The sequence below is a fragment of the Ambystoma mexicanum genome, chromosome 1q, assembly GCF_040938575.1.
Source record: "Ambystoma mexicanum isolate Mex_15411 chromosome 1q, UKY_AmexF1_1, whole genome shotgun sequence".
Classification (NCBI taxonomy): domain Eukaryota; kingdom Metazoa; phylum Chordata; class Amphibia; order Caudata; family Ambystomatidae; genus Ambystoma; species Ambystoma mexicanum.
Genome location: NC_090922.1, coordinates 419549866 through 419562524, shown reverse-complemented (window position 1 = coordinate 419562524; position 12659 = coordinate 419549866). Strand labels below are relative to the sequence as shown.

At 49.7% G+C, this 12659-nt stretch overlaps 1 protein-coding gene across 2 annotated transcripts in view; it reads right to left on the bottom strand.

Annotated features, from left to right (window-relative positions):
- The window catches only part of SLC12A4 (solute carrier family 12 member 4), a 1569223-nt gene that overhangs the window by 1304669 nt on the left and 251895 nt on the right, over positions 1 to 12659 (bottom strand). Inside the window, exon 1 of one of the 2 annotated variants that reach the window (XM_069639652.1) lies at positions 5032 to 5266. The exons of the other annotated variant lie outside the window; for it this stretch is intronic. Coding sequence (XP_069495753.1) covers positions 5032 to 5251 — 220 coding nt within the window. The 5' untranslated portion in view covers positions 5252 to 5266. Of the gene's footprint in view, positions 1 to 5031; positions 5267 to 12659 lie in introns of those variants that run through there. 2 annotated transcript variants of the gene reach the window in all.

Sequence of the window (12659 nt, the reverse complement as noted above, 5' to 3'; positions counted from 1 at the left end):
TCGAATGATCACCCCTGGTGAGGAGGCTCGAAACAGGGCCATCCCACCTCCGAGCCTCCACACGGCTGGAGGCTGCCATCCTCCCCCGCTGGGGATTCAGGTACGTTTTTTTTCCCACCTCCCATCCCCTGCAAACAATACCCTCCCCTCCCTCCCAACCCCACTTACATTCTTATTTCTCCTTTTTCAAGAGCGAACGTGTTCCCAGCACGTCCGCTCCCGATGGCCGCCATGTAAAATGAAAACTGACTCCTTTTTCCCTTCCCCAAATGCCATTTTCATTGACAGGCCGGGGTACTAACAGCAATAATCCTCTCGCTGCGGCGGCATTACCGTGTCAGGTAATGCCCCGGGGCCTTCGTTATAACTATGGGCCCTGGGGCTCTGGCCTATAACTATGGGCCCTGAGGGATTACCTGACTCAGTAATGCCCCTACGGCTCGGAGTTTATTGCTTAAGTATGTGCATTCTCTTGGCTCTAGACATCACAGCCATACATGTTCCACAGAGGACGGATTTTATAGGTTTCCAAATCATAGTTTCCAACATGCCTGTTCCCGAGTGTGCATTCAAATACTATATGTTGATTCTCCATCATTTTCACATGAACATGGCCTTTGAGTAGCCTTTCATTTAGTCTCCATTTGTAATACACTCATCACCTTTGCACACAACTATCAACTATATGCAGGCATGGTCTGAAAATTTAATTAGACCTCTCAAGTATCCTGCAAACCCCTCAAGTAGCCAGGGTGGTGCCCACCTGGAAAACTTCCTTCTTACGGTATGTTTAAACGACACGTGATAAGAGAATTAAACTCTTCTCTACTCGCCAATGTGTTTCCCTCTATCAATTCATCAACCCCATCTGCCAAGTGGCTCTATCTAGTAACTTACATTGTGCCCCCTAATGAAACTTCTCTGGATCGTTTTCTGCAAAATCTGACATGGCCTGAGAAAAGGATGTCAAATATTGGTTTAATTATGAACAGAGAGATGGTGATTGGGATAATTCCATGACTTTGCAGTCCAATCTTAATGTTATGTTAAGGGTATTTTATAGTGCACACACCACCACTGAAGTGGCATCGGGGAAAGTCAATTTTCAAAGCTTGGTCTCAGCCCAAACGGGAAAGTTCAGCCCAAACTGCAAGGTCATATCCCTTCTGCACGAGACCTCAAGTAACCCCATTCATGTTTCCTTCATCAATGAGTTGTAGCCGGCTCCCTATGCCCAGGAGTCTCGGATCGCACGTCAGGACATACCCATCCCATTCGGGATGAAATTACGCAAAACTGAAGGGATGATGGCTGTAAAGTTTGTAATCAATCATAAATGCAGGTATTGCTCTGGGCAGTCCTACGCACCGTCGTTTTTCACCCCGCCAAGCCATTGCAGCAGGGAAAAGAGCATGTGCAAACCAGGGTTGGGACCACTGTCTTGTTGATAAATTAACTCAGATTTCCAAGCACTTAAACATCTTGTCACAGACTCACACACTCTCACAAAGTGACTAACATTTTCCTCTTGCCCATTCACTGGTATTCAAACAATTTGTGCTTGTCACATTTCAATCTTTGATTCAAGCCACCTCTAATTCCAAGTCAAAATTATCCCCCTTTCCCTGAAGAGCATTACCTTCTACATGTATCTTTTTTAATATCAGAAAAATGAATGAATTATAAATAGACATTGCCCAAGACCCCAGCAAAAATTGTAAAACATCACCTTTATGGGGGCAATTAATACATTAATGTCTCACTTTATATACTGTGCATAGTTGGTCAAAATGCAGTTAGGTGTTGTGACAAGTCTTTGTCCCTTTTTCCCTGGCGGGAGCGAACCCTCTTTGAGGCCAGGGAGGTGAGTCTGCTCAGCAATGCCCTCACTAGGGGTTTGGCAAAGAGAGCTGTGACTCCCCTCAAGGGTAAAGGACTCCCATTCCCATGGGAAACTCCCTCCACCTAAGGTTTTATCTGCATACATGGGAATCAGAGAAACTGATGTTATGCTACATTCAGCTGTGGGACTCATAACAATAATACATTTTCCTTTGGATGTTTTTGCGCAAGACAATGCTGGTCTCTTACTGGTCTCTCTGTGGGCTTGACAGCTGAGTATAAGCAACATGCCTCTTTTTGGTCACGGAGAGAGAATGGCCATCATTACAACCCCGGCGCTAAACCATGGTGCTATTAGCACCATGGTTGGTGCCGGTGTTGTAACGAGTCCGCCATGGTGAAATGGGGAAATACCGCCCCATTCCAAGGTTGGCGGGGCGGTATTTCCACATTTCACCATGGCCCTTCCCCATTCCCATTTTCGCCCCATAGGGCTCAATGGGACTGGGGAAGGCGCTAAGTACGGTACCGCAAATTGTGGTACCGTAATTAGCACCGAGGTCCCTTTGCGGCACCCTACTTTAACGGCTGGTAAAACCAGCCGTTAAGGTCGGGTCCTGCAAAGGGACCTCGTAATCAGGCGTTAAGAGTTTAACGGCGCCGACACCTTTTATGGTGCCGTTAAACCCTTGATGCCAGGGTCGTAATGACCCCCAATAAAGGCACGATCACCCTTGAATGGAGTAGAAGAAGCAATACGCAGAGCCGAGCCTCCAATGTGAACACATCATTGAGGGGCAGAGCTGTGCTACACAGCCGGGCTGGCTGTGGTGCTGAGAGAGAAAGAAAGAGAGATGCTGCAGACCCGGCATGGAGGCCTAGGCATAGTGAAGCCGGCCTTATCTGGAAGGGTGACCACACGGAGGAGGTGGTGGGCCCGGTGCCCGAGATACTACACTGAATCCAGAACTTGAAGGAGGAAAGAGTCCTCTCTACGCAACGCGAGATCTGAGAAACAGAGAAATGCAGAAATGTTCGCTTCACAACACTTACTCGTGCCCAGATGGGAAGGCCAGAAACCTGTGTAGAACACCATTGCTAATGAACAGACACCACCTCACTGGAGCACACCCTGCGACAGAGTGTAGAACAGCATAGAGGAGGCGGGAGGAGAGACCAGAGAGCAAAAGGGGAAGAAGGAAGAATTACCCTAAGCCCACTCCAGGGGTATATAGGACTGGAGAGAGAAAGACAGAACCAAGTAACAATCAAGGTAATGCAGCCCAAGAAAGCAGAATATTGCAATCAACAGGAAGATTAGAAAAGCCGTGGAGAACGCCACCACTACTGGGCAGACGCCCCTCTGTAGAAAACCCTGCTAAATCGAAGGAACCCGGGTTGCTCAGAGTGGAGAGAAGAGAGAACGAAAGGGGCAGAAGGAAGGATTGCCCTAAAAGGTTTCAGAGAAACCTAGAGGGAGAGAAAGAAACAGATGATAATAAGCGTTACAGAAACCCAAAAGACCTAAGTGGTGGCAAGAGGGACCGCCTAGATCCCAGAGAAATAAGTCAGTCCGGGAGACAGAGAAACTCCAGGGTTATGGGAGCCCAAGAAACCTGAATATTGTAATCATCTAGACGACTCACCGGAACTCACAAGAGATAAGAGAGAGACACATGGAAAGAAGGGTTACCAATACCCCAAGGAGATAAGTGAATCATTGGGACAAAGAAACCCAAGAGAAACCGAGGGGACCAATAAACTAAGTGAAGGACAGATGCAAGAGGAGCCAGAGGCACCCAAGACATGAACCAAGTGAAGAGAAACCAACTGAAGTGGTGGAGAGGGATCAGCAAAATAGCCCTCCACCTAAGGCATCTTGGATACTTGATCTTTTCAGGATCTTGAAACTTTATTTTGTAAACTTGAGAATCTTTTGGAACTTTGACAGAGGGTCAAGAACTGTGAAACCAGGGACAATTGTTTTCTATGCATAATCCTTGGATCCGGAACCAGGAGGGATTCCTAGAAGCCCGAGAGAGATCAGGGTGAACAACACTGAAGGCAGGGCACACTGCCTTGTTTTTCATTTATATTCTTTCAAAGTGGTAGGGCCAGTTTAGAGGATAGGTTTGGACAGAGGACTATTTTTTTATTTTGATTACTTACAAGCACCTTAGTATAGTTTGGTAGGAGGGAATTCTTATTTTAGCAATAGGGCTAGAAAGGCATTTTCTTTTAAGTTACACAAAACCCTTGACAACATGTCCTCTGGTCCAAGTCCTTCTTCTGGCTTGCCAGTGTTCATGTCCATGCAGATCAATAGAATCTTTTCATTAGCTGCGGTCGATATATATTATCACTGGTTGTTCTGCCAATATGTAGGTTTTTGTGTAATCATGTCTACCACTGGTATTTGTTAATTATTTTTCTTTTTATTATTTTTGCTCAGCAAAGGTATGAATGCACAGTAGGTTCAATGTTGCATTTAAGCAGAACATCTCAGATTAACCTCTGTCCAAATCATAGGAAGTAATACATTATTGAAAATGCCAAGGGAACCCTAATTTTGGCATGCAAAAGCAATGTAATGGTCTGTCAAGAATAACAGTGCCACATATCTTTTACAAAAGAACTTATCTGAAGGACCAAGATCTTCTTTCATACGTGCATCCCTAAATTCGGGGAAGACATCATTCCTGTGAATTACAGATTAAAACCAATCTGAACTAAACCAAGAAAATAAATTCCTCAGCCTGATTTCCTTCTTTCAAGTTAGTCTTTTGTCCCCTAAATATGATAATCCTGTAGACCCATGCCACTCTGGCTAACAAATAAAACCAATCCCTATTCAATCAATACACTACCCACCCAGGGTAAACAAAATCCAGCTGGCTATATTAAACGGCAGAAGTTCCTTGAGAAAATTATACCAAACTGCCTAAGTGTGATGGCGCCACATAGGAAGCCTTTCTGCAGACATTTAAATGAACCCTTGTCTTAAACTCTACCTTTTTAGGTGTTTGCAGTGATGTATGTACGGGCACCTTGAAAAATCAATATTGTTGTTGATTTAATATCCAGGAAACAACACACGCTAGACAACTCTCAACAATCAATTTAATTAATTAGACTGTTTCTTCAGAAATATTCTGTCTGTTTAGTAAAGAGCTGTGGCATAAGAAGTACCTTGTGAGCTGGATGCTTCAGCCTGATCCTGCTGTGTTTCACCAATTGATTTAGGTATTGCAGAAAAGTGGACGACTATCTCAAGTGATTTCTTTGGCGTCAACAGTTCGGAGCTTGAATCCTGTACAGTGGGGCTTTTCCTGTTATCTACACCTGTACTTTGTGGGTCACCGGCACTTGTAGAAGTTGTTGCCAATGTGTCCTGATCGCCTTCTGCCATAGATAGGTATGTGCTTCTCTTCCAGGATTTATATTGGCAATGTACTGCTCCTACTAATATAGGACACTTTTTCAAAGACAATCAGAGGGAGTAGAGTGGTTATAGTGTATATTAAAAATCTGTTTCCTGAATAATTATAGTTGTTTTCAAACCCTTGACTAAACACCTCAGAAACATTCCGAATTGGTTCTGTGCATTCCAAGATCTTGGTGATTTCTTGTCTTTTCTGCCTATTCCTCCTGTATGGGGAAGAGAAGACAGGTGCTTATGAGAGGCGTATCTGAGAACTCTAGATTAAGTATATTTGCACACACAAACTAGTCACTAAACATGTCACTCCTAACAACCAATAAGGTACGGGCAGCGCCTACAAATAGCAGTAATCCTAGGATCACTTCCTCTTTCGTTGCTGCTCACAGTGGAACTTTTATTTACTATTAAAAAAAAAAGAAAAAAGGAAATGTTGTCATGCTGCATATCTTTAGCAGGAGCGCTAATGCATCTTTTACCAATATGTTTTTGGATACTGTCCGTTATGAATAGGTATTGGGTGATTTATTTCTGACAGGAGCGCTACGCTCCTCTATCATTGTATTGGTTTTGTTTCACTTGTACCCACTGCAGGGATCAAATTTCATGTTGCAGCCCACTCGGCGGTTGACAGCTGCAGTGTGCCGCGCAGCGGCCACGTTTCCCGCCCTCTGGCACCCCCGTACTCATCGGGGGCCAGAGCACTGACCCAACACAGCCGCGGCGGCCTTGCTGCCAAAGCTCTCCCGCCAGCGGCAGTATTTCCGGGTACAGACCTTCTTTTGTCCGACACCCGATAGCAACATCGGTTGTCGGGATTCAGTTAAGGCCGTGCACTGGGCAACAAAAAAACATCAAAAAAATAATAAATATGGCAAATGACGTTGCCTACCTCAGGACCACTCTGCAATCCGCTCTGCAATGCTGCGTCCGGTCTTTTCCTCGCCTCCAGCTTACCTCTGGCGCTCGCTGAAGTTTTTCCCTTCATTCAAAGGCGAAACAACGCTTGCCGAGCGTCAGAGGCACCGCAGGAAAGGAAATCCCTTTGTTCTTCAAAGCAACCATTAAAAAAAGAAAAGGCAACAAGTCAGAAGGCTTTCCCATATACACTGCCCCTACTGGTAGGCAGGTATACTGCTAATACCAACAACACAAAAGAAAGGGAAAAGAACAAAATAAAGGCGTAATAGTAAGAATAAGGCTATTGAGCTCATCATGGCGGAGGAATACACCCCTCAAACTGACCAGGAGTGGTCAGAGGACGAAGAGGAGTATGAAGAACAAGATGTGGCATTAGCAGACACTTTTAAGAGAGTGCTTGGCTCCTCCGTTGAAACCACCATAAAGAAAGCGGTGGCAGACATGCTTGTACCGATTAGCTGTGTCTTAACGAAATGGAAGCGCACCTCAGGGATGTACCCGCGCTGGTAAAGGAGAAAGTTCATAAGAGGAAGAGCTCTCCCGAAGCAGGAAGGATACCAGCTCGAAAGAGAAAAGAGGAATTTTTGACTCCCTCCGAGCCCCAAAGAGCTAGCATCCACCCCAGCCACGTCCGCCATTACAAATTTCTTCTTAAGGCTGACAAAGTCCTTTCTAGATAGGAAGGAGACCCCTCCGTACCAAGACCCTCTGACCCCAGAGGAAGACAAAACGAGTTGCAGACCCTCGAGCCAAGAGGAATGTCAGCAGGGCACAGACAATGACGATCAAGATGAAGATCGAAACCCTCACTCAACTGAGGACGAGGACAACCACGAGGCAGGGTCGAAGCCCAGCATATCCAGGATTGTGACTTAATTTGTGAGGATAATCCACAGAAACATCAGGGATGGTGTCTGAAGGTCCGAGGGACGGCTGGAGAGGATCCTGAGAAAAAACAGAGCGCGAAGCAGCCAGGAAAAGGAATTGATGCGAGCGCTGTGCCATCACACAAAATAGCGGGCGGGACTCGCTGATCCAGCTCATAGGCACAGCTGGAGCATCAAGGGGGGAGAAGCCACACAAACAGCGGAGAGCGAGAGGCGACCAGCACTGGCATAAAAGGGTGGTACTGGAGGCGAAACGAGACTCCCAGCCTATGGGACTGTGACCCTGCACCGACCCGCGGTGTCCGGAGCAGACCCGGATCACCACCTGGGGAAACCGAGACGAGTAAGGCCGTGGGTGCACTGTGACCGTGAGCAGGGAACGGGAGCTGCTGCAGAGACCAGAGAGCACTGGGGGAGAGGTGCTCTTGAAGCAGGGCAACAAGGCGGAAGGAAGAGACAGAGGTGGCAAGGGGCAGCATGCGCCCCCCCAGGCCTGAGATCCTCGCCAAGAGGGTGCGTGGATTGCACCCCCCCAGACTCTGCACTGCAGCCCGGCCGGGTGGAGATGTGCCCCCACTGATCCTGGAGCGGACCCGCTGAGTCGTGCGTGATTCCTGCTTCCCCTGGCCCACAATTATTCAGGCATAAACCCAAGACTGCGACAGCTCCAGCGACCATGGAGACGCGGGGGGGCTGTTAGCCACGGCCCGTACTGCTCCGGGCCTGCACTTGGAGCCGGACAATCGAGGCAAGACAAGGGCACCCATCCAGCGCACAGAAGAGGTGAAAACAACCCCCCCCCCCTGTGACACCAGCAAGCACACAGACTTCAGAAGATACGCCGACTAGGGCAGGAGAGCCCCGAACAGCAACGCAGGAAGGCCTGTGAGGCGGTACACGTAGCAGACGGGCCACCATGGGCCAGAGACCAACAGAGACCTGAGGCAAGACCGGAGGTGGATGTAGCTGTGAGCCTGCATGCAGGCGAGCCCAAGCACCACCGGCGGCTACCAGGGGACAGGCGGCTATGTGGGAGAGCCGGGACACTTGACACGCAGCATAGTAGTGGGTCATACGTGGGAGGGCACAACCCACTCACCACATCACTACAGGTGACACCATAAGGGGGCCAAGACCTGAGCCAGCGAGACATAGAGGGGCCGCATCACCGACGGCAGAGGCCACACAGCAGGCGGACTCCATAGGTGCACAGGGGACGCCTGGATCATCTGACCACAGCGTCCCACAAAGGGGGGGGGGGGCATGGACCACTGGCCGCAGCGCCATAATTGCACGCCGCCCCAAACCGGCATGACTTGAACCAGCAGGGAGTGAAGCGGCAAGGGCAGCGACTACAAAAGACCCGAATGTCTCGGGTGGCCGCAATCAGCAGGAGACCCACACCAGCGGGCAGAGAGTGCTGGACCCACAAACTAATAACACTAGCCACGTGGGAGGGCAAAGTTCATTGACCCATTACATAGAGGATACTTGCGTTAGAGTGGGGCCTCGCCCCAAACGAGCATGGCCACAGGAAGACGATCCTGAACTATAAGAACAGTGCACAGCCTGATTGCAAACAGAGCTCCCCAAGAAATAGGGAATAAATAAGAGGTGAGAAGCCAACCACACAAGGAAGTAACAATTGGGCACAACACTTCAGGCGGAGCTGGTGTGTACGACAACACTGCAGCCTCTAATATAGGTGAAGCGGCAAAGGGCGACAGCACAGCTCGGCTGGGCAATAGAGTGTCACACCACAGAGCTGGTGCGACAAGGTACCAAGTGGGGAAAAAATAGTGGGGGTTCGCTTAAGGGGAAAGCATTACACCTGCACGACACACCAGTGAGCAGCACAGTGGCGCACCCCCCTTGAGTAGACACCAGCACACATCGCACCATTACAGCACTGCAGCCCCCACATCGGCACAGGCGGTGAGAAGGGACAGTGAAGCTCTGCCGCCAGAGTGGACACCCAATCACGGAGCAGAAGATATGAGACAAACAGGGAAGAAGCGAAATGTGTGATCACACAAAAGTAGAAAAAGGTATACTGGACAGGGCACTAGCTGAGGCAGCTGGAGGGGCTGGTTACCCCATCACAAAAACAGAGACGGAGCCAACTCAGAACACACCTGGGATAAGCCGACACGAACAACCCGGCAAGGGCTGGAGAGAATAAGGCAGAATAGAGAAGAGAGCGAATTGAGCAGGAGACGGTCCAGACTCCGGCCAACAATAACAGCGCCGGGTACAAAGGGGGAAGCTGTAGCCCCGGCGCAGATGCACACGAGCCACTGGCGCCGGCATGCTGGACAAACAGAGTGGTGGCAAAGGGAGGAAAATCAGCATGGAGTCGTTCGGAAGACCAATGAGCCTCAGTCCGCGACACCAGAGGCCGGCACAAGCACATCCGACTCCAAGCAGCAAGGAAGAGGACACAAGGAGGGCTCTATACTTGAAGCCATAGCGGCTCTAAAAATATCACTGGAGTGAAAAATGGATGCGGTCATAGTGGACGTGGGGCTCCTAAGGCAAGATGTAAGTAACCTGTCGGCGAGGGTGACTGTAGCGGAACAACAGGTGCAAAGCAATACAGCGAACATCACAACCTCCCAATCCCAAATGACGGAGGCGCTGGATCACATCCGTACCCTGGAACGTAGGGCAGAAGATGCAGAAGGCAGAGCTCTACGCAACAATGTGCGCATAGTGGGACTGCCAGAAGGGGAGGAAGGCAGAGATCCCACGAACTACATAGAAACCTTGCTGCTCCAAGAAGTGGGGGCAGGAAATCTATCTCAGGGCTTTGCAGTACAGAGGGCACATAGAGCTCTGACTAGGAGACCCCGCCCAGGGGCACCCCCAAAACCCATGCTTGCAAAGATCATGAACTTCAAGGATCGGGAGAAGATCTTGGCATTCTCCAAGGAGGGCGGGGTGATAACGAGAAATGCTGCCAGAATAACCATCTACTCGGACTATACAGCACTAGTGCAAAAGCAGGGGGCACAATTTTGGCTGACCAAGGAGCGCCTCTGGGCCGCAGGTGTGCGATACATGCTTCTATACCTAGCTAAACTGAAGGTGCTGCATAATGACAAGACGCACATCTTTGAGACCATGGCCGACGCTCACGAGTGGATGGATCAGCAAGGGATCCCACAACCAAGAATGGGGAATGGGCAAAACAACGGAAATGCACCCCGATGAGAAACAGAGCGCGACGAAGATGGGCGAACAATGTTAAAGAGACAAGAACTTGCAGCTTGATAAACAGGAGCCAGTGCACTCCTGGGGAAGACCACCAGTTGCTGCGAAGGAACTCCACAGAGGAACAGAACTCGAGATGCCAGTTTTGAGGCATCCCGCTGCAGCAAGTGCGCCCAAGTAAAGGAGGGTGGCACGAGGAAAGCGGCGAAGCACGAGCAGGGGGAGGGAGGCTGGGAGTTTGTTAACAGTTGTAGTTAGTGTGTGGGTAGGTTAGTTGACAGATGGCACGAATGGAGGAGAAAGTACCAAACAACATGGACTTGGCGCAAGTGGCAGGGTTACAGAGACATACCCCAAGGAGGGCAGCCAAAGTAGTACTGCGGGGTGGCAGACCCACAAGGATTCTGCACAGACAAGAATCAATAGGGGAAGGGCCAGACCACCCCAAGTGGAGGAGATTGGCAAAGGACGAAATGAGAGAGTCCAGCGCAAGACACAGGACACCACACGGGCCCATGGGAACAGAAGGGCACAGTGACACAGTAATGGAATGGGCTAGGAAAAAGCCATCATAGTTACCTGGAACATCAGGGGACTGAATGCCTATGTCAAGAGACTGAGGGTCTATGCCTGGCTGAACAGGGCAAAGGTTCAAATAGCAATGCTGGAAGAAACGCATCTGATGGCCGAAAAGCAAACAAAGATTGCCAAGAAGTGGGGAGGACAAATGTACTGCTCAACTTACTCGAAATACGCCAGGGGAGTACTGACGTGGATAGCCCCAGGAGTACCCTTCCAGCTCATAAGACATGTGAGAGACTTGGAGGACAGAATGGTAATCGTGCATGGAATGCTGGAGAACAAGGAGGTGTGCCTGATAAACACGTACACCCCTAATCATGATGCGGCAGAGTTCTTCAGGACAATAACACCTCGACTGGCCCCGTACAGGGAAGCGTCATTCATCTGGGCAGGCGACTTCAACTGCACATTGAACCGCAGGTGGATAGATCCGAAACCAGGCAAAGGAAGCCAGCACCGCCGGCCAGAGCTTTGCAGAAGATTCTAGACCAGCTGGAACTGGACGACATCTGGAGGAAAGTACATACCAGGGGTTACACACACTATTGCACTCCACACAGAATATACACCCATATAGACTACTTATTCACGGGAGACTCTTGGGGAATTCACGGGGATACACATCAAGGGACGAACACTATCTGACCACGCCCCGCTGGTAGCAATATGGACGTACACATACAGGGGGGCCCCCATACCCACATGGAGACTTCGGGCAGAGGCACTGACGTATGGGGATTTCCAAGAGCACATCAGGGAGGCGATAGACGACTATTTTGACCATAACGTGGGGAGTGGCGACAGCACAGGAACGGTCTGGATAGGAAAGGCGGGAGGACTACGGGGAGGCATATTGGCTGAGCTGGGAGAAATAGAAAGGGAGATAGAACGGGTGGAGACACAAGTGGGTGTGGATGGAGAGGAACCCAGGGAACTCACCTTGCTGCAGTGTAGTGCCACTTGGGAGAAATTGGGGACACTAGACCACAGGAGTTACATACAGAGGTTGCATGTGGAAGGGGATAAACCCAGTAGACTCTTGGCCTGGCTCACTAGGCAGGAGAGCAGGCACGACCCCATAAACTTAATTTAAGACGAGCAGGGAGAGGAAGTGAGGATACAGGAAGGGATAAATGAGGTATTTTCACGATTCTATGAAAGGTTGTACTCCCAGAACCAAGAGGCGGAGGCTGGAGACATAGCCAGTGCCCTGGAGGAGATTCGCCTTCCCAAGATAACGGAGGAGCAAGCGCAGACATTGGAAGCACCCCTCACGGTGGAGGAGTTGACGGCCTTAATAGCCGACCTCCCAGCGGGCAAGTCCCCGGGACCGGATGGGTTACAGACGCATACGAGAGAGGACGGCTGCCGCAGAGCCTGTCGGAATCCGTTATAATACCCATATTAAAACCGGGTGAGCTGCCCCTTGAGTGTGGCTCCTACAGGCCAATCTCCCTGAAACACCAGGACTCCAAAATCCTGACCGCAGCCCTAGTGAATCGACTCAAGAGAGTCATACCTACACTGGTTCACCCAGACCAAACAGGATACGTACTGGGAAGGAGCACAACATGGAATCTGCGCAGACTCCACCACGTAGTCGACAGCACAAACCTGAGACAGGGGGAATGCGCAGTGGCGTCACTTGATGCCATAAAAGCATTTGATTCAGTTAATTGGAACTGGCTGCTGAATGCGCTCGCCAATTTTATGCGATACCTGCGTGGATAAAACTTCTTTACAGAGATCCCAGAGCAAGAGTGAAAACGGGAAGA